The sequence below is a fragment of the Chanodichthys erythropterus genome, chromosome 24 (assembly GCF_024489055.1).
Source record: "Chanodichthys erythropterus isolate Z2021 chromosome 24, ASM2448905v1, whole genome shotgun sequence".
Taxonomy (NCBI): Eukaryota; Metazoa; Chordata; class Actinopteri; order Cypriniformes; family Xenocyprididae; genus Chanodichthys; species Chanodichthys erythropterus.
Window position 1 is genome coordinate 13,737,653 of NC_090244.1, and position 27,099 is coordinate 13,764,751.

The following is a 27,099-nucleotide window of genomic DNA, read 5'->3' on the forward strand; positions in this document are numbered from 1 at the left end:
CATGAGCCTTTAAAAGTCATTCTGATATGCTGATTTGATGCACAATAAATATTTCTTATTAAACAGTTGTGCTGAAAATTTTAGTGGAAATAGGATTTGATGTTTTTCAGGATTATTTGATGAATAGAAAATTAAAATGAACAGCATTTATTTGAAATGGTAAACTTTGTAAAAAATATTTAGTACTTTTGATAAATTTAATGCATCCTTGCCAAATAAAATGCATTTCTGTAAAAAAAAAAAAAAAAAAAAAAAAAACCCTTTTTTAATGGTATTTCATATCAAATTTCTATCAATTTTGTTAAATTTATTTAAAATGCACATATCCATAAGCATAATTTCTACTTGACCTACAAAATAATTCAACATGACTCTAATCAATATTATAAACCAGAAATCAACTGCTAAGCTATAGTCTCTTTCCCCTGACAACACATTTAATTTCCTCAAAGATTTTACCACTGGATGGCAACAGAACAAAAATATCACAGTCACGGACCAATCAAAAGGCAGAGAAAGAGACATTGGCCAAAGCAGGCATGAGAAGAGCTTGATGAGGAAAATCTCTACCAATTTTCCAAAAGAAATTGATAATCTGTGAAAGGCAGCCAGCATATTTATTATTTATCAAGATCAAAAATAATAATATTACATCAATAGTAGGTAATGAAGCCTATTTAAAAAAAAAAAAAAAAATAGCACTGTTGAAGACAAGATTTTTTTATTTTAAAAATATCCACTGCTGATACATTACACTTTAACCATATATATTTTATATTTTGCATAAAGAAATCTTACATAATAGAATTACAATATTAGTTACAATCTGCATATAGAATATTTAACATTTTGACAACTTTGTAGTGTAAAAACATTAAAACACAATTATATATATATATATATATATATATATAAAGATTGTTTGCTGATGGGTACCACAGGAATAATCCAGGCCGATATCTACAGAGAAACAGGCAGATCGGGAATAAAAGTGTGTGAGGTGGGAAACGCACAGATCTCCGTTCGGCAGGAAGTATGCAGCTCAACCGTTTTGTGTGCTTTGAGTAGGAGGTCCTGTTTCTTAAAGCAGCAGCCTTGTTAGCCTCCGCACACAACTGCGGTGCACTTCCTGTCCATGAGCTTCGGCTGTGGTGACTTGCACTTAAACCTGTTTAGCCTTGGACCCAATAAGCATCCTGTGGTAGGAGTCCGGTGTGGTCTCACAAAGGCCAGGGTAGGTCACTGAAATCCACAGGGCCACCAAGGCCAGCGTCCGCTTCTAGAAGGCTCATGATTACGGCCATGGCTGCCTCGTCGTTACTGGGGCTGCTGGACCCGGGCTCTTCCATGATGTCAATACTAAGATGCGAGTTATCACCTGCAGGCGGAGATTCGTTTAGTGCACTTGCTTGAGAATATTACGTGATTCATTGAAGCAAGATTGACTCGTGTACTCACTCATTAATGAATTATTTGAATATGGGTATCCTATTGAATCGGGTCCAGGCACAATTCCTGCTGAAGGCAGTTCTGGAGTTCCACCGTTTTGGATCTATAACATAAAAGATAAAAAATGTAAAATAAAAACAAGATGAAGACTGCCAAAGCGAATATTGCTGAAAAGTTTGATTTGTCTGGCAAACACCTTCTTGATTTACTCACCCTCAAGCCATCCTAGGTCTAAGACATCTTCTAAAAGAAGATAATTTAAAAATATCCTATCCAAGATTTATAATGGTAGTAAATGGGGGGCGTGTTTTGAAGCCCCCCAAAATGCATCCATCCATCCATCATAAATATAATCCATACAGCTCCAGAGGGTTAATAAAGACCTTCTAAAGTGAAGCGATGGGATTTTGTAAGAAAAATATCCAAATTTAAAGGTGCCCTAGAACCAGTTTTTACAAGATGCAATATTACGCGTCGATTTGCGGCGGCAGAGTAACCTCTGACCCAACGCATGATGTAATGACGAACACGGAAGGGCAGAGGATAGAGCAAAACAAAACACCGGTCACGAGTTCTAAAACTAGAAATTTTAAAGAGAAATATCAAGATTTCGATACAAGAGAAGAGGAGCTTCAGTTTGTTGCACAGCTCTATTTGTTTGAACCACGAGAGGCGTCTAAACTTATGATACTCATACATCCTGCGTCATACATCACTCATTTGACGCAAGTCGACTTGCGCAGTATGTGTACGGTTGACTGCTAGAAGCTAGTTATTTTAAAGTTTTAAATATGGATATTTTCTTACAAAATCCCACTGTTGTACTTGAGAAGGCCTTTATTAACCCCTGGAGCCGTATGGATTATATTTAAGATGGATGGATGAATTTTTTCATCCATCATTACCATTATAAAGCTTGGAAGAGCCAGGATATTTTTAAATATATCTCCGTATGTCATCCGTATATCATAATCATCTAAACGGCGCTCTCAGCAGCATGGGTGGCATCGAGATGTTCGCTACAAAGCTCTTTCAAACTTCTTTTAACTCATCCGCTGTGCGTATATCGGGGCCTTAATGCTAGGTGTAAATGTGGTCAAAGACCTATTTACGAGGACAGTGTCTCACCTTCTTGCCCCCTGGAGAGCAGGTGTCAGGTGGGGGCGTGGCAGTGATATTTAAAGGACTTGAGCCACAGCTGGAGGGTGAGGAGCCTCGAATCCTGGGGGCAGGACATCATTATGGAATCAAGTTCATTTTTGTGATGATCAGTGTAACCTAAATGTGCCAGATGCTACATGTACCTCTGAATCTCCATCACTTCCTCAGCGATCATGCGTCCAATCTTGCCAGCACCCGCTCTAGTCCCTCCTGGAATACCAGGAACCGTCTGAAGAGGACGTTTCCCCCCACCTGCCATAAACATACACAATTGTTAAAAAATAGATGTGTTAGAGAAACGGCTGTTCAACAGCTGGAAACTGATCTCACCGTCTCCTGATGTTAAGACGCTGTCCATGCTCTGAGGGGATGAGGCTGACTGGGAATAACTAGGGTCTGCTCCTTCAAGCATACTGCCCCTGAAACAATCAACAATATCATTCTGTATTAAAGTCAACAAGAAATAGATTCTGCAATCCATTTACATTCGAAATGCCGTATTTCTGTGTAAAACAATATTCAACAGGATTTGATAGATATATATATATATATATATATATATATATATATATATAAAATAAAAAATATATTTAGTATGCCAAATTATATGTACACACACAAACACACACAGAATATTAAATAATGCTACATATATATTATTATTATGACATTTTTTGATATTTTTATATTTTTACTAGTGGGTTCAGGACACTATAGTTCATTTATGCAAGTGAGGATAGCAAAAAATAAAATAAACTGTGACATATTATACTAAATAATTCTTCATACAGTGGACTACCAGTAAAATTTGCAAACATTTTTGAACCAAAAATTATTCAGACACTTTGACCGGACCATGTTTCGTTTAAGTGTTATCTGACATAATTAAGATTATTTTTTTCTGACAGTTTAACTCTGAGATCTTGTCATATTTTATTACCATTTTTTAAACTATTGTGAATAAACTGTATTAATGAATGAAATGTTCAAGGTTGATATTTATTATATATTAAATATATATATATATATATATATATAATAAACATGGAAGGAAACATGGTCCGGTCAAAGTGTCTGAATAATTTTTGGTTCAAAAATTTTAGAACATTTTACTGGTAGTCCACTATATGAAGAATATTATATTATATTATATTATATTATATTATATTATATTATATTATATTATATTATATTATATTATATTATATTATAAAGTATATATTTATTAATATTTAATTTTTAATAATAAATAAAATATATTTATTTTTTTTCTTCATCATATATCATCAGAAATGCTTTTTTAAAGGCAGCTTAAGTGACATTTAACAAAACAAATTATAAACATTTATATTCTTTAGAATCACATGCACTGGTTATTCATGTACAATAATGCCAGACTGATTTATTAAGAAAGTAAATGGGTTCAGCTTTGAGTTCTTGTAGTCTATGAAAGGCAAAATTTATTAGATCATAAAGTACATAAACTGTAATGTGACACTTACGAGACCACAGTGTTTGTAGAGACTATATATTCCACCTCTTTGGTCCAGGGGTTCATGAAGCTGAACCAGCGGCTCCTTAGAGTGATGAAAGAGCCGTCTTTAATCTTGAACTTGTAACAGTTTGTATTAATCTTTTCTCTCATCTGTAGCACTGAAATAAAAAAAAGTGAGCATTTATTATAAATGTGTTACTGACTGGCATTATAACAGTAAAGAAAAGCATTCATTTACAAAGGGTATCAAGTCAATAAAACAGAAACCTTGTCTGTGGCACTCGGCGAGGTGACCGATATCATCCTGGTGAAAATACTCATAAAATGACGTTCCTAGAAGCTCCTGGGGCAAGTACGCCAGGATGGCGGTCGCCCTAAATGGAAACAATGAATTGCAGTGATGAAGTAACAGATTAGAAGAGACGCTGGTTCACTGAAATCAATACTTGTAGACCCTTGAGCTTTCTGTGACAATTCAAATCAGTGATAAAATCACCTCAGGCATTATTGTAAGAGCCTTAAAAGTGTATACTAAAGTGCATATTAAATCTTAGTTGGTGCCCTGAGAGATTCAGTAAACATTCAGGAAATCTCACAAATCAATCACTTGAAGAAGAAGATGTGAAAGTATCTTCTCACCTCTGGTCGACGAAAACGAACTTGCCATCGATAGCGTGGCGAGAGATGTATTCTGTGGGTTTAACGCGGATGTCGCCATTCATGGGCTGGGGGACGATATGCGGATGAAGGCGGCCGATGGCTACTAGACAGCTAAGGTTGCAGCCCTCATTATCAGGTTCGTTATCCTCATCCAAGCCCATCTTGGTGGGCGGCCAGCTTTTCAGATAGCCAGTGCTATGGATGGTACAGAAACTCTTGCGGTCTGCTGTAGAGAGGGGGAGAGATTTACCCATCAGCCTTTGAAGTGATGAAAGGCATTTAAAAACATTAAATAGCAGATATGTTTTATTAATAAACATGTAGCGGCTTGACCGATCAGAAACGCAGTTATTTGTTATATTTAATAAATAAATCGACTTGGGGAGTTGTAAGACTCCCTCCTCAAGACCGTAACAAGCAAAAGTCCAAGGCGGCCCCGAAAATCTGGTCTCCCAATGATCATTATCAACTTTCATTCCCCCTGCTGACACTTGCCAGGTAACTAGTGGACCTCAGAGAGATACCAGGTGGAGGAAGGTGGCCACATGCAGCAGCACAGGCCCAATACTGATAAAAAGGACTTCTCTCTACTAATTCATAGACAAACCTTTCTATGAATGAACATGCACATCCCCAGGACATTATTATTACTGTTTTGTATATTGTCTTTTGTATTGTATACTGTATATGCTTGCCTTATGATAGAACTATTAGAAAATGCAACCTTATGCAAGAGCCAAACTCAAGAGATGTGAGCTCTGCAGAAGTTAAAAGGACATTATCTAAGTGACCCTGTCTCTCTTCTTGTTGTGTGGAAAGAGGGGAGACAGACATCCATGCAGACGGCGGGGTCTCAAATGAGGCTTATGCACCAAAGGAACCTTTTCACAGTTCCTATAAATATTTTAGGAAGTACCCGCTTTTTGGAGTGTTTGCGCTGCAGGAACTGGGAATGATTTTAGTTCTAGGAACACCTTTTGGGGGAACTAAATTAACTCCTACTTCAGACTATGGTCTAATCCAGCACAATAGGAACTAGTACCAGTGACGTAAGTGTACATTGATTGCCATGGATTGGACTTGTTTGTTCAGCACATCCCACAGATGCTCGACTGGATTGAGATCTGGGGAATTTGGACACCAAGTCAACACCTCAAATCATTCCTGAACCATTTTTGCTTTGTGACAGGGCACTTTATCCTGCTGAAAGAGGCTACAGCCACCAGGGAATACAGTTTCCATGAAAGGATATACATGGTCTGCAACAATGCTTAGGTAGGTGGTACGTGTCAAAGTAACATCCACATGGATGGCAGAACCAAAGGTTTCCCAGCAGAACATTGCCCAAAGCATCACACTGCCTCCACCGGCTTGTCTTCTTCCCACAGTGCATTGTGGTGCCAGGTAAGCGACGCACACGCACCCGGCCATCCACGTGATGTAAAAGAAAACGTGATTCATCAGACCAGGCCACCTTCTTCCATTGCTCTGTGGTCCAGTTCTGATGCTCACTGTTGACACTTTCGGACACTTTTCAGCATGGGCACCCTGACTGGTCTGCGGCTATGCGGCCCAATACGCACCAAACTGTGATGCACTGTGTAGTCTGACACCTTTCTATCAGAACCAGCATTAACTTCTTCAGCAATTTGAGCTACAGTAGCTCGTCTGTTGAATCGGACCACACTGCCCAGCCTTCGCTCCCCATGTGCATCAATGAGCCTTGGCCGCCCATGACCCTGTCGCCAGTTCACCTCTTTTCCTTCCTTGGACCACTTTTGATAGATACTGACCACTGCAGAACGGGAACACCCCACAAGAGCTGCAGTTTTAGAGATGCTCTGACCCAGTCTTCTAGCCATCACAATTTGGCCCTTGTCAAACTCTCTCAAATCCTTACACTTGCCCATTTTTCCTGCTTCTAACACATCAACTTTGAGGACAAAATGTTCACTTGCTGCCTAATATATCCCACCCACTAACAGGTGCCATGCTCATAATGTTATTTTATTTCATAAGCTTTTTAAATTTGGAAACAAATTTCAAAGCTTGTAATACCTTTCTTTTTGGAGCACGTTGAGGGAAAGTCCTTGTCCTCCATCTTGACAGATGGACGGTTGCATTTCATTCTACAGAAGAACGATCGGCGGGCCCCTGAACACAGTCTGGATGGGCCAGGAGTGATGTCAGTCTTCACTGGTAGACCAGCTTCAGAGAGAACTGAACATCAGTCCAAGTGCCTTTGGCTTAACTGTGAATCAAATGACTGTAAACACTTAATAAAACAAACTTTACTTTTGGCATCGATGAGTCGTTCCCGTGGAGCCGTGTCTGACGACGACAGCTGCTCTTTCACTTTGGCAATGTCTTTTGGATGCAGGTAGTCGAACAAACTCTGGCCAATCAGATCATTCTGATGGTTCAAAACAAAACAGTTTGTATTAGCGTCAAAAACGTCACTGCATAGCAGCGTGGAGACCATTGTCAAGAAAACATACCTGAGTGTAATTGAGAATTTTATAAACCGACTCCGAGACGAAGAGAATCTTTCCACGATCACAACCAACAACAAAGAGGAAGCCATCAGCAGCCTGTGGAAAGAGAGAGAAGAGTTTTAAAACAGATCCTCACCAGTTTTCCACATGATCAAATCTCGAAAGCCTTGGAGTTGATGCTTTAAACACACCCTTAAAATCAAGTGCTTTAATTCATCATCCGACAAGAATGCTGGTTTATAGTTTGCTTCTGTGTATGGGTTGGTAGCACCTACAAGAAGAAAGAAAGAAAGGGAAAAGCCAAGCATAATTAATATGGAAAAAGTTTGGTCTCATAATGAGCTCATTTAGATGCACTCTGGCCTATGCCATGGTACAAAACCCTCACCTCGTAATGTCTTCATGTGTTGGACAGCCATGCGCAGTACAGTGAGTTTGTCTAACTTGCGAGACATGGCATTGCAAGTGGGGACTAACGATGCCAACTCGTCTATAAAACTGTTCATCTTATCCCTGCGCCTCTTCTCTATCTGACTGTGAGCCTCCCTTAAATATAGATAAATAAATAAAATCAGCTGAAAAAATACAAGCAACACATTTCATTTACATACAACATATTAATGAAGCAGATAAAAGCCTCATTTTCACTCTACCTGGCGTTTTTTATCCGGCCCTGCTGGTCATCCCTGGATTTAGGAGAAAAGATTTATTACTTATAAATCATTAATTTATTAATACTGCTATTCATTAAAACTGTGCATTTAAAGATAACAGTGTGTAATTTACATTTACCTTCCTAGTGTCTTATCTTTGTCTGTGTCCATGCTATCACTGTGAAAATGAACAGCACCACAGAGTTCAATGAAACAACCTTTTACAACAAATTATTTCAATTATTTTTTAGTGATCTCATCAGTAGGGCAAAGTTTATGTGGGAAATGTACTCACTCAAAAAAGCCATCAATCCTGTAAAGCAAACAAACAAAAAAAATATTTTTTAAAATATTTCAAAATAAGTTGTAATATTATATAAATCTATTGGTAACACTTTACAATAAGGTTTCATTTCATTCGTTACATTAGTTAACATGAACTAACAAACTATCATTAATCTTAGTTAATGTTCATTTCAACATTTACTAATGCATTAAAATTAAAAGTTTGTTAATATTTAATGGACCAGAGCTAATATGAAGTAACAATGAACAGCTGTATTTTATTAAATATGTTAACAAAGACTAATAAATACTATTACAAATGTTTTGCTCATTGATAATGCATTAACCATTTAACTAATGGGACCTTACTGTGTGTTGCATTTTATATATATATATATATATATATATATATATATATATATATATATATATATATATATATATATATATATATATATATATATATATATATATAATTTAAAATAAAATAATTTTTAGAATGTCTATATTATTGTTTATAATTTAGATGAGTCGTGTTTTTCCAACTTTATTTTTTTTATGTTGCCTAATTTCAATTGAATAAACAAAAAACATCCCCATTACCATTTTCAGAAACCATTTTATTTGGCATTACTTTTTTAAATAAAAATTATGGAACTGCTCAGACCTGGTTTGCAATATTTAAAGTACTCTTTTTAACCCATAAATGCTATTATTTTACTATTACTATATCCTACACTATCAGGAGTTTACTCACTGGTATTCAGTGGTGCTGCCCTTCCTCTTGCGGGTATAGTCCATGCCCGTGGTGCCAATGGAACTGCTGATGAGATCTGCCGAGCTCTGGGATATGAACTCATTCATCGTGGAGGAGATGTCCATTCTTTGGTCTGCCATTAGATCATCTTAAGAGCAACAGAGACAAAAACAAATTATTTCCAAGGACATTACAGTTCTTCAAAATGGCTACCATATGCTATATATTATATCAATGTGTGCGTCTTGAAAACAAAAGATGCTCACCGCACAGATTCAGTCAAGCAGCTGTGTTCAATGCATGGCCTTCCAACTAAGGAAAGATCCTGTGGAAAAAATATAGCTGCATTTATTATAACCAAATGGGTTTCCAAAAATGACATACTATATTTGTGACACTGGACCACAAAATCAGTCATAAGTCGCACGGGTATATTTGTAGCAATAGCCAACAATACATTGTATGGGTCAAAATTATCGATTTTTCTTTTATGCCAAAGATTAGGATATTAAGTAAAGATCATGTTACATGAAGATATTTTGTAAATTTCCTACCATAAATATATCAAAAGTGGATATGCATTGCTAAGGACTTAATTTGGACGACTTTAAAGGCGATTTTCTCAATATTTTGATTTTTTTGCACCCTCAAGATTCCAGATTTTTAAATAGTTGCATCTCGGCCAAGTATTGTCCTATTTATTCAGCTTTCAGATGATGTATAAATCTTAATTTCATAAAATTGACCCTTATGACTGGTTTTGTGGTCCAGGGTCACATTGACGTGACAGTTGAGGTTCTGAGAAGTTACAGTCAAGACAAGTCAGTATTCATCAATATAAAATAGCTGACTTCACTCAGTCCGAGAAGCATTTTTGACCAAATGGACTTCCATTGTATGGACAAAAAAAAAACAAAAAAAACAATAAAAACAAACAAACTATGAGACATTTCTCAAAATTTCATCTTTCATGTTGTGAATACCTTAGAGCCATACAGGCTTGAGGGTGAAAACATGATGGCAGAATTTTAACTTTTGGGAGAACTATCCCTTTATGTTGTTAAAGGGATAGTTCCCCCCCTCAAAAATGAAATTTATCATGATTTACTCACCCTCGAACCATCCTAGGTGTATATGACTATCTTTTTTTAGATGAACACAATCAGATATTGTTAAAATATCCTTGTTCGTCCAATGGTCGTGAATGGTAGCCCCCCAAAAATGACTCCATCCATCATAAAAACAATCCATACAGCTCCATGGGGGTTAATAAAGGCCTTCTGAAGAAAACAATGCATTAAAAAAAAAAATCCAAATTTAAAACTTTATAAATTCAAATAACTAGCTTCTGGCAGATGACCGTATGCATATTATGCATTTGCGCAAAATGTGGCCCCCCTTCACAACCATTAAAAATCTCTAAATATTTTTGAATTTATCTCCTATTGTGTTCGTCTGAAAGAAGATAGTCATATACACCTACGATGGCTTGAGGGGGAGTAAATCATGGGGTAATTTTCATTTTTGGGCAAACTATCCCTTTAATATGTAGCTTGGGCTTCCTTATTTTCTCTCTCATACTCCCACACTCACTCATATACACCAGGAGAAGTGACTGAGCTTCATCAATGACCTGCTCTGGTTGCCAGGAAACCCTTGGAAAGCTCACAATCTAGGCCACATTTAGATTACAGAAACGCAACTGGCAGAAAGAAAGGGCCAGAAGACCGATTTTCTCCTGCCGTAAATGAAACAGGAGTCCCCTGTGTTCAAATGAGATTTTCTGCTCACATATAACAGTGTTTGCAGACCCTTCAATCAGGCATTTAAATGCCCATGTTCGTGCAAGAGCGCAGTTATACGTATGACAATGCATCAGTCATTTTTCAAATTCACATAGTTAAACAAAAGTGTTAGAAAACACTGTGGTTTTATGCAAGCACCCTGATGCATAGCTCATGCACCACCAGCACGTCACCCATCTCTAAATGATCTATTCTTGAATGCGTGGGCTTGCCTTCACGGACTGCCGAAGATAAGAAAAAAAAAGGAGGAAGAAAGTGACGAGCAAAAAAGATAAAAGTAGGTCATCTTAGTTTGTTTGAATTCAAGACGATTTCAGTATGGCAAAAGCCAACTATGCAAATTAATCCTCCCTGTATTACTCATCGTAATTATGAGCCTCGAGTTTTTGTTACAGACATATTTGGGAGAAATGTGACGTATGGATAAATGGATGTGGTTAAAGGAAAAACAACTCATTCTGGAAGTAAATAGTGATGAACGCCCTAATGATGAGCGTGTGATGCTGTACATTACGTCAACTGAACTCCACACACCCGTCTTACAATATGGAAGCACAACTTGTTCAACTTGCCATGAATGAAAGCAAACTGTTTTGTAAGGTACAGTATTTTTCACAAATATCAGGTTGGGGCAAGTTGTCACATTTGTTTTAAATTCATCAAGTACTATTTTTTTCTTGGCATTCATTAATTACTTTTTTTAAAACTTACTATTATATTAAAATAAATTAATATTTCTATTAATAATAAATATTAAAAATAAATACAAATATATAAATATTAACTACATTTTAATAATAAATATTATATACTCTGTAATAATAATGTAGTGTGCAAAATTAAGCAACATAACTATCTTTTTTCCAGGTAGAAATGTTCAAGCTTTTTGTAGTCAATATTTAAAGGGTTAGTTCACACAAAAATTAAAATAATGCCATTTATTACTTACCCTCATATCGTTCTACACCTGTAAGACCTTCATTAATCTTCAGAACACAAATTAAGATATTTTTGTTGAAATCGATGGCTCAGCGAGGCCTGCATAGATAGCAATGACATTTCCTCTCTCAAGATCCATTAATGTACTAAAAACATATTTAAATCAGTTCACATGAGTACATTGGTTCTATTTTAATATTATAAAGTGATGAGAATATTTTTTGAGCGCCAAAAAAACAACAACAACAACAACAACAACAAAAAAGACTTTTTAATATCTAGTGATGGCCGATTTCATAACACTGCTTCTTGAAGCTTCGGAGCTTTACGAATCAAATCAGCGGTTCGGAGCGCCAAAGTCACGTGATTTCAGCAGTTTGGTGGTTTGATACACGATCTGAATCACTGATTCGACTCAAAAGATAGAATTGGAGTGTAAAACATATGGAAGCTTGTTTTTGCTATGGAATTAAAATATTAATGTTAGCAACTTTTTATTTCACAATTCTGACTTTTTTTCCCACAATTGCAATTTATTAAAGATTTTATTTAAGTGTTGATTATTTTATCTAAAATTAACTAGCAATTGTATTTGGACTCTTTTGTTAATTGTTTTGTACCTGTACTGTGTACCTGTCAAATACAGTGTTGGGGGTAATGCATTACAAGTAACTTGAGTTAAGTAATCGGATTACTTTTTCAAGTAACTAGTAAAGTAACTCATTTTTTGGCACAAAAAATATTTGTCGCTTAAGATACTGATAGAACTGATTTAAATGTTTTTAGCACCTTTATGGCTCTTGAGAGAGGAAATGTCATTGCTGCCAATGCAGGCTCACTGAGCCATCGGATTTCATCAAAAATATCTTGATTTGTGTTCCGAAGATGAACGAAGGGCTGTAGAACGACATGAGGGCGAGTAATAAATGTCATGTTTTTCATTTTTGGGTGAACTAACCCTTTAAAATGTGTGTCTATACAGAAATCATTTCAAATATTATCCCATGCTCAGAAATATTCACTAAAGCACAAATGTGCCCTATACAGCTGTTTGCAACTTCTATTTTGTATTTCCCCCCTTTTTTGACATTACAAATTATATTATCAGCATAAATATTTAAGGGAAAGGCTAAGCATGACCCAACATAACCTAAGAGTGAAGCAAAGAACATTGTGTGCCTTAGTGGAAGCAAGAACATCTGACCTTTTGTAAAAAAAAAGGAGTCTACAAGAACACAGATTTGCTTGCATTTGTATGAAGCCTGGTATAATCTTACAATACCTACTCCAGGTTTAAAATGACAGATTTTTTTATTTTTTTTTATTGTTTTTTTCGACCCCACTGTTTAAAAAGACACAGTTAGATGGTGACCAACCTCACAACCTTTAAACTGGTACAATAAAACGGACTTGGGTAAACCGCAATCGGAAGCATAATGACGCCACTGATTAATGTATCCCTGACTCAAACCATAGCGAGCTGCCTACCTAGAAAGCATCACTTGTGAAAGCCTACGAAGCCTCACAAAATGCCAGCCAGCCTATAAGGGACCAAGTTTAGAAGCCAAAGACAGCAAACATAATGTAAATTCAAGTAGCTTATGAAGTGACCAACCCACGCAGGAGGCTCGAGTACACTTGCGCTCCCTCTATTCACACGACTTAAAGGGGACGCAGATCATTAACCTCACACCGATGATGGGTGTGGGTTTGTGGCTGCGTTCCTCTGTGATTGATGTCTTTCTTCCTAAATCTCTGAAACCGTGGCTGTTTTTGTTGTGGCGCCAGCTGCTTCGGTTCTAAGGTATTCAACCTGAGAAATGTCACTGACGCCCCTCCTACTGAAATCAATATGCGAGAGGACAAAAACCGCACATAATACATCGATAAGCAGTGCGCGACACTTAGAGATAATTGTCAAACATCAAAATATCACACTTACCGGAGGAAAAGCTGAACATCACAGATTATTTCGGTTATTTGACGTCCGGTCCGTGAGGAACTGTGACATAAACGGAATCAGTCCCTGACCTACTTTTCTTTCCTTCGTGTGACTGTCGGACCACTAACCTATATTTTCCACCAATAGGATCTTTGGATATATAAGTGCACTTGTTTTGGCCAATCAGAATGGAGGTTACATTTCACGGCGGAATGATTGACATACAGAGTAGCCAATCAAAGAGGGTTTGTTGCGATTCACCGACATGGCTGATGATCCCAGTAAAGGGGTGGTTCTTCTCAATCGCATGTTGCTGCATTGTCTAATGTTCTTGCTCAATGGAGAAATCGTTAGCTTAAATCTAGAGCTTTTAATTTATTTGAGAGAATTCGTTAACTTAACGAATTAAGTTAGTAGTTGGAATATGAATGTGTTCATAACCTATCATGTTGAAAACAAAGAAGGGGCCATCGGTAGCGAAGACTGGATATAGACTACAAAAGGGGAAGATTTTCAGAGGATTTTCCCCCAGATATGTAATATGTAACAGTATTCTTAATAGTTTATATTATTTAATACAAATGGTGACTGTTTAAATAAATGTACACTTTTATTTTATAATTTCACGGCAAAGTTTCCTACCAACAAAATGTTTTGAAAAGCATTTGGCTTATTTTATTTTTTTTACATTTATAATTCATGCAGTTTATTTGTCACACCACATGAATGTTTAAAAATAACTAATGTAGACAAATAACAATTTTAGAAAGAATAATTATAACAATATAATTTATATAATTATTAATATATTATATATAATTAATATATTTATAATATTATATACATTATCACGTTTGTGTATATAAAGTAGGCTATAATAAATTATAATAATTATTTTTTTTATTTTAGTTGTAAATTAAATCTGTTATGGATACGAGAAAGAAAACAAACGGTTGAAAGGTCACGTGAAAACAAACCTATGGCGTCATCATCACGCGTCTCGTGTTATTAGACCGGATGTTTCATTTGTACCGCTACTGATTGTTACCTTATTTACTGAAACATATAGCAACGTACATGTTATCTGCTGTCAGTATTGTGATTTGACATCTCACGATGTCTGTAATTTACGTAAGCTACAATGTAACGCATTAGCAAGCCTTTCATTCAGACAAAACAGCCGAATGAAATCGCCACACGTAGACAGACAGCCGTTAAACGACTAAAACATCAACATCAAGGTAAGTAAAGCATATGTAGTTTATTTATCGTCAAAAATGTATCGTGTATGGCTCTTAAATCAAATTTAAAGAATATATTTGAATCGTACTTCTGTATTAGATGCATAATATATATATATATATATATATATATATATATATATATATATATATATATATATATATTGTAATATAATTTTGTTGTCTTTTTTCTTCAGTGCTTGTGTTGACTGCTTAGACTGCAGTGCACCATGGGTGCTGAACAAAGTGGAGATGCTGAACATAAACATTCAGACTTCAGTGCTTCAGGTGCTTAGCATTAGATCAGCTGATTTTTATACATGGGAATGGCATCATTATCTGTAATTTGTCAGTTTTTATTATAGACATGTATCTGTTAAAATATAGATGTTTCTTGTGTTTTTTTTAATATTCTGCAACCATTACCTGTAAGTAAGCGCTGTCTTGTTGTTTCAGTTGTACCCTCTCCAGCCAAGCAAAGAGCCAAAATGGATGACATAGTAGTTGTTGCCCAAGGAACTCAGTCATTACGGAATATCCATAATGATCCAGATGTAATAAAGCTACAGGAAATTCCCACTTTTCAGCCTCTTCTAAAAGGTAAGCAGCAGTCCAAATGCCAACTAATCTGATGCTAACAATCATGCTTTTAGTTTAGTTTAGTGTATGTATATATATATATATATATATATATATATATTTTTTTTTTTGATTAATCACTTTTAATCAATCTTAATTTTGAAGAACTGATATTGATTTGTGAAATCCCAAGATCAGTTTTTTTTAGTCTACGCTCTTTTCAGTTGAAGAACGATCAACTTGTGCACCTCCCATCTAATAAATCAAAATAAGCTTTGTTCTTTCTCTTTGTTACTTTATGAACAGTCTCAGCTTCCAAATTTGGGCAATTTTTTTTATGAAATTAAAAAAACAAATGTTTTGATATTCTTTAATGTGGCATTACAGATCACTGTAGTTTCCTTAGTTCAGGTGAACAGTTGAAACAATCAGTCAACTCAAAAAAAAAAAAAAAAAAAAACAAAAAAAACTCTAAAGAGGAGCATTGTGATAAATATATACTACATATTACATATTCATTATTTTTTTACTTAACCTGTCAGTGATGTCTTCATTACTTAATGTATCTTTAAATAAATCTTTAATGAAAATGACAGCCACTGTTTAAATATTTATATTTCAATAACGAATTGGAGTGTAAAACATATCGAAGCTTGTTTTTGCTACGGAATTAAAATATTAATGTTTGCAACTTTTTATTTCACAATTCTGACTTTTTTCCCCGCAATTGCAAGTTTATATCTCGCAATTCTATCTCTGAATTCTGAGTTTACATCTTGCAATTCTGAGATAAAAATGGTCAGAATTGTGAGATAAAAAGTCTCAATTACCTTTACTCCGGAATGGAAATAAGGTTCCATAGAAACATAATTATATAATTAAAAAGTTGATAACTGCCTTATCTGCAATTAAAATGTTTGTATACAACTCAAGTTATTTAAGATTTTATTTAAGTGTTGATTATTTTATCTAAAATTAACTAGCAATTGTATTTGGACTCTTTTGTTTAATTGTTTTGTACCTGTACTGTGTACCTGTCAAATACAGTGTTGGGGGAAACGCATTACAAGTAACTTGAGTTAAGTAATCGGATTACTTTTTCAAGTAACTAGTAAAGTAACTCATTACTTTTTCAATTTACAACAAAATATCTATTAATTTACAATATATACTTTTTCAAATAAGTAACGCAAGTTACTTTTTCACATTGACTGACAAAAAAAAGGTGAAAAAACAGTGAAATACAATCTCAGAATTTTACGCAAACCTGTAATAATTAACTATATAAAATTACACAAATATACTTTATGTATTTAATCTCACTTTATTAAACAATGTCTTAGCTGCTGTCCTTCAATGATCTAATTCAATCATACTAATAAGCAAAAATGACTTTACATTTAGATTTTAGACATAAGAGTTTTGAACTTCCTTCTCCTGTATTCTATTCTTCTTTAATCCAGAATAGCAGCACATCTGAAAAGTTTGTTTGAGCTGCGCCCTCTACTGTACAGGTGTAAATGTGCATTTCCTTCAGCCTGGGGCTTATTCACTTCACTTTTGGTGTGAAAGGGCCTTAAAGCAGAACTAAGTAACTTTTTTTTACCTTCATAAATAGTTTTCTAAGTCCTTACGATGGTTAATTGCCACTTAATAAGTGATGTGTTTGAGGCGTGCACTAACCCCCTCTGGCACGTCTACACCAGAAAACAGCACTTGCAAGTTGAGCTGCGCCGACCCGACACAATCTCGCCTCATGTTCACGTTCACGCGAGAGTGACAAAACGCTTTACGGTAATTCAAAAATAATGTATATATTATGACTTTATAAGACAATTTTGAAAATTACCCACCTCCATCGAGATTTCTTGTACTGTATTTGCAAAACTACTGCGCTGGTGAGTGTTGTAGTCGTTGTAGTCCAGAGCTGCGCTTGGAGTATTTATGACAGTGTGATTCACTGAAGGAACCTGTAGGGGGTGCTACGCAAATCTTACTGATTTCCGCTTTAAACTTTCATTTTTGGTAAACTTTTTTTGTTGTTATAAAAACAAAAGTTTTTCATCAGTTTTGATGAGAAAAAGTAATGTAACGCATTACTTTTTATAAAAAGTAAGTAATGCCATTAGTTACTTTTTAGGAAGTAATGTAATATTATAATGGATTACTTTTAAAAGTAACTTTCCCCACACTGTTCAAATATTCAAATGAATCAGAATTGAATTGATTCGTGAAATCTGTATCAACCCAACCTTAGTTCATAATGATATGAATCACAAATTGGGTGTAATACTGGTGTCATCCTCTTAGGTGTGCTCAGTGGGCAAACCTCCCCCAGCACTGTCTGTTTAGAAAAGCTGGATTCCGCACAGGTCCTGCAGATGTGCATCCGATATCAGGATCATCTACACCAGTGTGCGGAGGCTGTTGCCTTTGACCAGAATGCTCTGGTCAAGAGGATCAAAGAGGTATTGACCATTATTTCTGCTGTATTGCACTGTAACTTTCTACAAGCATCTTTTAAATGCTAAATTTTTTTTCTCTCTCAGATGGATCTGTCAGTGGAGGCGCTATTCAGCATCATGCAGGACAGGCAAAAGCGTTACGCCAAATACGCTGAACAGATCCAGAAGGTCAATGAGATGTCGATGATTCTGAGACGCATTCAGATGGGCATCGACCAGACGATCCCACTGATGGAGCGTCTCAACAACCTGCTGCCCGAGAGCGAGCGTCTGGAAGCCTTCAGCATGAAGCCTGATGGAGACATCAAATAGAATCTGGCATCAGTTGGAAAATAGAGTTCATACTGGGTTCATACTAATTAACTTGTGCTTTACAGACCCACCTCTGCTCATTACCTATGGAACTTCGCACTTTGCCAGGATAAGGTATTTTCTGGCCTAAAACAAGTTACATGGTACAAAAAGTAATGAAATGGTAAAGGCATGTGTATATATTTACTTAATAGGCTTAACTGTGTGCTTTTAATGGGCATGATAAGATACAATTCTACCTTTGTAATATAAAATGTTATTTAATGAGAAGTCATTATTGCATATGATGCTCTTGAGAGGCTGTCCATCATGTCATTAAAGTTGTTGGCATTAAATTGTTTATATGCTTTCTGTTTACACAAGAGATTTATTAAAGATAATACTTTTGGAGGACAGATTTTTCTTTCAAGTTTCATAATATGAGGATCATAAATATGCCTGTGAATGTGAATTCTCATTATGCAGGATAACTAAACTGGATATATTTATCTTGAGTTCAAAACTGAACTGATGATGTAGCATGAAGTCAAAGAAGAAATATTGTTTAAAAATGTCAGTTTCCAATGACAATGTAGAAATTCGCTTTTCGCAGGCAGCGATGATGGATTTATTCCTATTAAGTGATAAATATTATTATTATTTATTACTTACCCTCATGCCGTTCCACACCTGTAAGACCTGCATAGCCAGCAATGACATTTCCTCTCTCAAGATCCATGTACTAAAAACATATTTAAATTCATGTGTTCATGTGAGTTCAGTGGTTCAATATTAATATAAAAATAATATTATATATTATTTTTTGTGCGGCAAAAAACAAAATAACGACTTATATAGTGATGGCTGATTTCAAAACACTGCTTCAGGAAGATTTGGAGCGTTATGAATCTTTTGTGTTGAATCAGCGGTTCGGAGCGCCAAAGTCACGTGATTTCAGCAGTTTGACACACGATCCGAATCATGATTCGATACACTGATTCATTACGCTCCGAAGCTTCCTGAAGCAGTGCTTTAAAATCAACCGTCACTATGTAAGTCGTTATTTTGTTTTTGTTTTTTTGGCGCACCAAAAATATTCTCTTCGCTTTATAATATTAAAATTGAACCATTGAGACCGAACTCACATGAACCGATTTAAATATGTTTTTAGTACTTTTATGGATCTTGAGAGAGGAAATGTCGTTGCTCCCTATGCAGGCCTCACTGAGCCATCGGACTTCAACTAAAATATCTTAATTTGTGTTCCGAAGATTAATGAAGGTCTTAAGTAATGACAGAATTTTCATTTTTCAACCGTTTTAAAATAAAATATTAAAAAGTATTTGTTAGAAACGGGCTTTCATGCACATAAAACCTGCTCAATATAAAAACAAACAGTTCATTCTCCGTTCCAATAGATGGCGACAATGATCAACGTAACATTACAGTCTACAGAATGAGAGGAAGTCTAAACACAATAGCACTCAGCCATGTGAATGGCTGACCTGATGATGTGTTGAAATCAGTCCATATTCAGTCTGTAAAGCAACACACCGCTAATTAAAGCTGATTAACATAAGTAAAAATGCGGCGTCTGGGTTCAGTGCAGCAGAAGATCCCATGTGTTTTCCTGACGGAAGTGAGAAACGAACCATCCAGAAAACGCGACTGCCAGGTGGGTGAAAAAAAAAAAATCAGCATTTTTGTTACAGAACATGTTTTTTTGGTCTTTAATCACAAAACCCCCGTAAACGTTGTAAATGCATTACGACTGCAAAACGAGGCAGTGCATTACAATATGGCGTATGCTTTCTGTCAGCGTCATCATTTTTCACATATAGTCATATTTATTATTTTAATCAGTGCATTGAATGGAAAAACTGCCCCCCTGTCAAAAAGTTTATTCATAAAACCCATTTAAAAGCAATGGGCTTATCTAAAAGTGCTATACAATTACATAAAACGTATATATTGCATCCTAAATAGGAGAATGGATTGATTATTAGCAGATTTTACATGCTGTCATTCTCTTATTCCCGTGCAGCAGTTCCAGGTGGTGGCCACTGAGAACGTGAACCCTGCTGCTCTTGAGTCAGGCATTCACTGTGCAGTAGCAACTGAGAAGATTGATGGGACATGCTGCTATGTCACCACTTACAACGGTAGAATCTGGCTCAAAAATGACTCATGACACCATTTATTTGATCGACAATAAACGATTTTACAATTCTATTTTAAAGCTGCAGTCCGTAACTTTTTTTGGTTAAAAATGATCTAAAGTCAACTTTTGAGCAAGTACATAACCAGCCAGTGTTCAAAACTATCTCCTTATCTTAGCCCGATTCACAGCTGTAAGCTTGCACGAATGTTTTATAATTTGAGTGGTACTGGTAGGTTTCCACGGGAAATGCATCTCGGAAATGCACAAGCATGCATCTTGCATATTATGTCACGTATGTTTACATACAGAACTATTCCCAGCTAGTAGGCTATATGCATGTGAGGATTGCGGATCATTTATATACTTTTATCAAAGCAGCTGCAATAATTAAACTCATGATGGTGGATTGTATGGTATGACAAATTAACGTTAAAGATTAGACTGTACAGAAATTGAAATCTACAGGTAATGCTAATACACACTAAATACATGTAGTCACACAATGCTGATGTTGTTAACATTACAATTTGAGAACAAAGTTTGACAATTTGCACGGTTTGATGTGATATGAGCTAAGCGATCGTTATTTTTAATCACCATTGGCAGTGCGATTTATTTTAATGCATTTTTTTTTTTCTCAGTTGGTCAGAACAAAAGTGGCAGATTTGTTACTTACTTGTTCAAATTCTTATTTTGGTACGATCTGTGATTCCGAAGTACAGTATCCACTGACAGCAAACACTCTCCTCAAAACATTAGATTGATCCGCGCTGAGGAGCCGTGCCGATGCACAACCCACATAAAGATGATCATTCTGCAAATAACTGCAATTGCAGGTTTCAAACAGAGATGGCGATAAAGAGGCAAAACTTACAGACTGCAGCTTTAATATATTTTAAAATGTAACTAATTCCTGTGATAGCAAAGCTAAATTTTAACTTGATCCTTCAGAAATCATTTCAGTATGCTTATTTTTATGCTTAGGAAACATTCTTATTATTGTCAATGTTGAAAACAGTCATGCTGCTTAATATTTTTGTGGAAAAAATTCAAGGATTCTTCCTTTTGACTAATTTAATGTGTCTTTGCTGAAGAAAAGTAATAATTCCTTTTTTTTTTTTTTTTTAAGGGGAACCTTGTCTCTGGGCTCGCTTGGATCGGAAACCCACCAAGCAGGCAGACAAGAGATTCAAAAAGTATCAGTATTCGCAGAAAACCTGTAAAGGTATTTCGGTCTAAATAATTTGAGATTTTTTTTTGTTTTGTCTTGTTATTTATCTTGTATAAATATTTGAATGAATATTATAGTGTTATTTCAACAAGAAACTGTCAAATCAGTGAATGAAAATAAAGTGCTAAACATCTGATATTTTTGATTCTCTGCTAAATAACAGGATTTGTGTGGAACGTAGATGAAGATTTCCGAGAAGTGCCAGAATCCTGGATCGCTGCTCACAGAGTCAAACAAGAGAACGGTCATCCAGTGCCTGACGAACATGGACACATACCCGGTGGGTTGGCATCTCTGAAACACGCACTTGTTTCTCATCTTCTTGTTGTGTGTTATACTACTTGAAAATAAAGGCAGCTGATGGGATAGTTATATCTCTTTGTCATGAAGGTTGGGTTCCGGTGGATCTTACTAACAAGCAGTATTGCTGGCACGCCTCTGTGGTCAACTATGATGTTGGTGTTGCCCTTGTCCTGAGGACACATGAGGATGAAGAAGGATTGCTTGAAATTGTCAGTGTTCCTCTGGCAGACCTCATGGAGCAAACCCTTGAGCTTATCGGGACCAACGTTAATGGAAATCCATATGGCAAGTATAATGTAGTTTAAAAGTTTGGGGTTGGTAACTTTTTTTGTTTTTGAAATAAGTCTCTTATGTTCGCCAAGGTTGTGTATCTTTGATCAAAAATACAACTGTAATATTGTGAAATATTATTACAATTTATAATAATACTTTTCTATTAATGATATTATTATACACTGCCCGGCCAAAAAAAAAAAAAAAAAAAGTTGCTGTTTGAATTTTAATAGGCAAATACTTAAGAATCTATGAATGAATCATTATTACAATGATTATTATGTTTCTAGCATTTTTTATATTTGGCAATATTTATTTTTATTTTTTTTTTGGCAGATGGAGTGTGTAGCTTTTAATTTCTTAAACAACCATGTCAGAATCATTGCCATATTCCAGGATGACAGTGCCAGTATTCATCATAATTTCAGGGTTCAGAATCATTTTCACACATGAATGAACCTCTGAGTCCAGACCTTAACCTCAGTTTAAGTCTTTGGGATGTGCTGGAGGAGACTTTACAGAGTGCTCACCTCTTGCATTGTCAATACAAGATCACAACATTTATTTCCATCAAACTTTAAAACTAACTGTCAATTTTGATCAATTTAATGCATCCTTGAGGAATAATATCTTTTGAATGTTAGTGTTAATGTTTAGGAAGTAAATGGGAAAATGCTTTCAAGAAAACCAACTGGAATTCTATTGCTTTTGGATGCAACTAGGGTTGCAAAGGGGTGGAAAGTTTCCGGTAAATTTCCGGAAACTTTCCACGGGAACTTAACCTGGGGAATTTTGGAAATATTCAAATTTGCAAACTTTATGAATTTATGGAAATTTATGGGAATTGTAAATTTTGGGAAATTTATACAGATTTATAATATTTATATAAAATGTACCATATAAACAAATAACATTTTGTTTGGTCATAACATGAAATAACTGTTATTTATTTTTCACATTCAATTAATTAAAATTTAGTAAATATGTAAATTAAACATTTTTATTGCAGCAAATGTTATGTGTTATTTCAGTGTCACATGATCCTTCAGAAATCAGTCTAATTTTGCTGATTTGATACATACTTGTTATTATCATTTTTGGAAACAGTTGTGTTAGCATGTTAGAATGATATCTGAAGGATCATGTGACACTGAAAACTGGAGAAATGATGCTGAAAATTCAGCTTTGATCACAGGAGTAAATTATATTTTTTATGTATATCAATTATTATACCATTATTTTAACCCTTAAACAGGCAAGAGTGGAAAATGATAAGCAAAAAATATTTATAATATTTTTTATATCATCTGAGCTTAAGTAAAACATATCCAAAAGAATTTTTGAAATATTTGATATATTTTGGATTTTATGAGTTGTGACTCCCAGGTCACGTTGCCTGATTAGGGTATAAAAAAAGGACCAAGTCATTAATCTGTTAACTGTTACTGGCCTACTTGCCACTGCATGCTTAAAACAATTATATCCTATACTTTACCTGATGTAATGTTGACAAATTATATATCATTCAAAAGCTTACGAACTCAAGATTCAGCCTGTGAAAACCATTTTGAAATCGGACCTTGCTTTACCATAAAAATGGTACTTTAATTTCTTTTAGCAAGCTCCTCACCTAGTGGGTGGTGTCAGGTTTTGTATTACACAATTTATTTGAACTACTTTATAAAAAAAAAAAATTCTAATCTTGACAAAACACATATCATTGGAAAGTTCTGAGTCTCACGGTCCCATCTGCCAACTGTTTTTTGATATTGAGACTGAAATGTATAAATTTGATACAGGAGAATGCATTAAAAAAACACCCAGTGGCTATTTTTGGTACAACGCCTAAAAATATCATGGGAAGTTACATTTTGTGATATTAAATTAAAATTTAGAACACAAATTGGTTAGACATATGACTTTGATTTGATAGTAATTTTAGACTAAAAATTATTTTGTAAAATATACATTTTATATAAAATATTTACAGTACAGTCCAAAAGTTTGGAACCACTAAGATTTTTAATGTTTTTAAAAGAAGTTTCGTCTGCTCACCAAGGCTACATTTATTTAATTAAAAATACAGTAAAAACAGTAATATTGTGAAATATTATTACAATTTAAAATAACTGTGTACTATTTAAATATATTTGACAAAGTAATTTATTCCTGTGATCAAAGCTGAATTTTCAGCATCATTACTCCAGTCTTCAGTGTCACATGATCCTTCAGAAATCATTCTAATATGCTGATCTGCTGCTCAATAAACATTTATGATTTATATTTTCAATGTTGAAAACAGTTGTGTACTTTTTTTCAGGATTCCTTGATGAATAGAAAGTTCAAAAGAACAGCATTTATCTAAAATACAAAGCTTCTGTAGCATTATACACTACCGTTCAAAAGTTTGGGGTCAGTAAGAATTTTTATTTTTATTTTTTTGAAAAGAAATTAAAGAAATTAATACTTTTATTCAGCAAGGATGCATTAAATCAATCAAAAGTGGCAGTAAAGACATTTATAATGTTACAAAAGATTAGATTTCAGATAAACACTGTTCTTTTGAACTTTCTATTCATCAAATAATCCTGAAAAAAAATATTGTACACATTAAATGTTTCTTGAGCAGCAGATCAGCATATTAGAATGATTTCTGAAGGATCATGTGACACTGAAGACTGAAGAGTAATGATGCTGAAAATTCAGCTTTGATCACAGGAATAAATTACTTTGTCAAATATATTCAAATAGAAATCAGTTATTTTAAATTGTAATAATATTTCACAATATTACTGTTTTTACTGTATTTTTAATTAAATAAATGTAGCCTTGGTGAGCAGACGAAACTTCTTTTAAAAACATTAAAAATCTTAGTGGTTCCATACTTTTGGACTGGACTGTTGAGTAAATTTGATTTACAGTAAATATAATCATTTTTTAAAGTTACCAAACTTATGTCTAAAACATTCTTAAATTACAACCATTTAAATGTAGTGTAGTGTTACGTATATTCTCAAAAAAGGGAGCAACAGTTTTTTTAATATGGTTACCTTAGACTTTTCCACTCTTAGGGTTAATCCCTTTTTTATACCCTAAACAGGCAACGTGACTCAGGAGTCACATACATTTCAAAACGTGCTAAATAACAACATAAACAACATATGACAATTTTTTTTTCTTCAGCACCCTAAGACAATGTTCAGAATTATTGTTAGCAGTAATATAATTTTTTTTCCAAAAGAAAAGTAAGTTTAATATATAATTATCTACTTCAAAATCTGAATGTTCTCCACCACTGGCAGCCATGTTGGATTTAGATCAGGCTTACTAATAGATCACTGAAAACTTGAAGCAAATCATGTGACCAGCATACTTGAGACAGACCAGGCATTGATAAATGATAAAAGGATTTAATAAAAAAATTGTTCTTATGCCCCAAAAAAGACAATAAAAACTATGTGACTCGTGAGTCACGTTGCCTGATTTAGGGTTAAATTGTAGTTATGTTTCACAGTATTACAGTTTTTTTTTTTCTGTATTTTTGATCAAATGTGCATGTTATGGACCAGGGGAATGCACAGTGCAAGCAGGGGGTGTGGCCTCAACCATGCGGGGGAAAAATTAAACTAAAATTGCATTAAATATGGTTGTTCTAACCAAAATTGTTGCAAGATGTTTTTTTTTTTTTCAACTATATTTAATTACCCTGTTATAGACTAATCTGCAAATTCCGCGTTTATTCCCATTAATTCCCATATATTCCCATTAATTCCCATGGAAAGTTTCCAGCTTTGAAAATTCCTGGAATTTTGCAACTCTATATGCAACTGACTTTGGGATTCTGTAGGTTTGGGAAGTAAGAAGCATCCAGTCCATGTTCTGGTGCCTCACGGGGTCCTGCGCATCCGGAACCCTCCTCCAGTGGAATTCCAGCAGCTGTATTCCTGGTTTCAGGAATGCCAAGAGGGGCGAGTGGAGGGAATAGTTTGGCACTGTGATGACGGGACACTGGTTAAGGTAAATAAGGGGATCATAAGTAAACGGCACTCTTTTGTTACCAATATTCACATTTCCTTCAGATTAAATCGTGTTAAAGGGCGTTCTGATGTAGAACCTGGAAGTGCTGCACTGTGTCTACAATGTAGGAGACTGACAGGGAAGAGAAGAAATTGTTAAAAAAAATTTTGTTTTGGCGCACAAAGTATTCTCGACGCTTCATAACATTAAGGTTGAACCACTGTAGTCACGTGGACTATTTTAATGATGTCTTTACTGCTTTTCTGGACCTTGAATGTAGTAATTACATTGCTTTCTCTTGGGGATCAGAAACCTCTCGGATTTCATCAAAAATATCTTAATTTATGTTCCGAAGATGAATGAAGGTCTTACGGGTTTAGAACAGAAATGTAGTTTTTGGGTGAACTAACCGTTTAAATCTTATCTTCAGATACACCGCCATCATCTCGGTCTGAAATGGCCTGTTAGTGACACCTTCCTGAACACCAGACCTGTGGTCGTCCACGTGGATGAAACTGATCCAGATGCTTCCGAGAAGGACTTGTTCAAATCATTCTCCAGCATAAATGGACAACCCTTCAGCTGTATACAGGACATTCAGTTTGAACCCTGATCCTATAAAATCAAACTACCAAACATTCCTACTACATCTGTTTATAACCAGAGTGAAGACTGGTTTGCCAACACTCAATATTGGTCAAAACTGCCTGTTCCGAATTCCCATTTACACCTTGCTCATATATGCACTTAGATATGTGACGTATGCCAATGCTGTGATTGCTTTATATTTTGCACTTTTTCCTTTTTTTTTTTTTGTTTAAATAGGTTTCAGAAGACGTTCAGGAATATGTATATAAATAAACAGAGCAAACTGATGTTTATTACATCTAAGGAGCC

General features: G+C 35.1%; 3 protein-coding genes across 4 annotated transcripts; 2 read left to right on the plus strand and 1 right to left on the minus strand.

The window, feature by feature from the left end:
• Positions 1-674: 674 nt before the first annotated feature.
• bmal1a (basic helix-loop-helix ARNT like 1a) lies at positions 675-13,762 on the minus strand. Its single transcript, XM_067379248.1, has 19 exons — positions 13,642-13,762; positions 9,222-9,280; positions 8,956-9,103; positions 8,209-8,226; positions 8,053-8,091; positions 7,914-7,946; positions 7,649-7,806; positions 7,452-7,531; positions 7,264-7,356; positions 7,061-7,178; positions 6,824-6,973; positions 4,745-4,991; positions 4,373-4,479; positions 4,113-4,263; positions 2,941-3,029; positions 2,754-2,862; positions 2,578-2,671; positions 1,459-1,552; positions 675-1,378 (listed from the first exon to the last, which is right to left on the minus strand). Exons 3-19 carry the CDS (start codon positions 9,093-9,095, stop codon positions 1,221-1,223), a joined length of 1,878 nt encoding a protein of 625 aa, XP_067235349.1. The 5' UTR covers positions 9,096-9,103; positions 9,222-9,280; positions 13,642-13,762; the 3' UTR covers positions 675-1,220.
• Positions 13,763-13,975: 213 nt separating this feature from the next.
• borcs5 (BLOC-1 related complex subunit 5) lies at positions 13,976-18,891 on the plus strand. The gene is made up of 5 exons (XM_067379817.1): positions 13,976-14,882; positions 15,080-15,170; positions 15,339-15,482; positions 17,772-17,929; positions 18,011-18,891. Exons 2-5 carry the CDS (start codon positions 15,113-15,115, stop codon positions 18,236-18,238), a joined length of 588 nt encoding a protein of 195 aa, XP_067235918.1. The 5' UTR covers positions 13,976-14,882; positions 15,080-15,112; the 3' UTR covers positions 18,239-18,891.
• A 481-nt stretch (positions 18,892-19,372) lies between these two features.
• rlig1 (RNA 5'-phosphate and 3'-OH ligase 1) lies at positions 19,373-26,826 on the plus strand. Of its 2 annotated transcripts, none has more exons than XM_067379680.1 (7): positions 19,373-19,892; positions 20,265-20,379; positions 21,508-21,603; positions 21,773-21,889; positions 22,000-22,197; positions 26,033-26,202; positions 26,633-26,826. In XM_067379680.1, exons 1-7 carry the CDS (start codon positions 19,803-19,805, stop codon positions 26,813-26,815), a joined length of 969 nt encoding a protein of 322 aa, XP_067235781.1. In that variant the 5' UTR covers positions 19,373-19,802; the 3' UTR covers positions 26,816-26,826. The 2 variants fall into 2 exon arrangements, with proteins under 2 accessions (XP_067235781.1, XP_067235780.1); XM_067379679.1 differs by having other exon boundaries at positions 19,375-19,892; positions 20,262-20,379.
• Positions 26,827-27,099: the final 273 nt, after the last annotated feature.

Excerpts from the sequence above, each read along its gene's own strand:
- borcs5 (XM_067379817.1), top strand. The coding sequence starts at position 15,113 with ATGGGTGCTGAACAAAGTGGAGATGCTGAACATAAACATTCAGACTTC. Across the intron at positions 15,171-15,338 it reads TTCAGACTTCAGTGCTTCAG|TTGTACCCTCTCCAGCCAAG; the intron begins GTGCTTAGCATT and ends TTGTTGTTTCAG. Across the intron at positions 15,483-17,771 it reads TTTTCAGCCTCTTCTAAAAG|GTGTGCTCAGTGGGCAAACC; the intron begins GTAAGCAGCAGT and ends TCATCCTCTTAG.
- bmal1a (XM_067379248.1), bottom strand. The coding sequence starts at position 9,095 with ATGGCAGACCAAAGAATGGACATCTCCTCCACGATGAATGAGTTCATA. Across the intron at positions 7,947-8,052 it reads AAAGATAAGACACTAGGAAG|GGATGACCAGCAGGGCCGGA; the intron begins GTAAATGTAAAT and ends TCCTAAATCCAG. Across the intron at positions 6,974-7,060 it reads ACGACTCATCGATGCCAAAA|CTGGTCTACCAGTGAAGACT; the intron begins GTAAAGTTTGTT and ends TTCTCTCTGAAG.
- rlig1 (XM_067379679.1), top strand. The coding sequence starts at position 19,803 with ATGCGGCGTCTGGGTTCAGTGCAGCAGAAGATCCCATGTGTTTTCCTG. Across the intron at positions 21,890-21,999 it reads CGAACATGGACACATACCCG|GTTGGGTTCCGGTGGATCTT; the intron begins GTGGGTTGGCAT and ends TTTGTCATGAAG. Across the intron at positions 22,198-26,032 it reads CGTTAATGGAAATCCATATG|GTTTGGGAAGTAAGAAGCAT; the intron begins GCAAGTATAATG and ends GGGATTCTGTAG.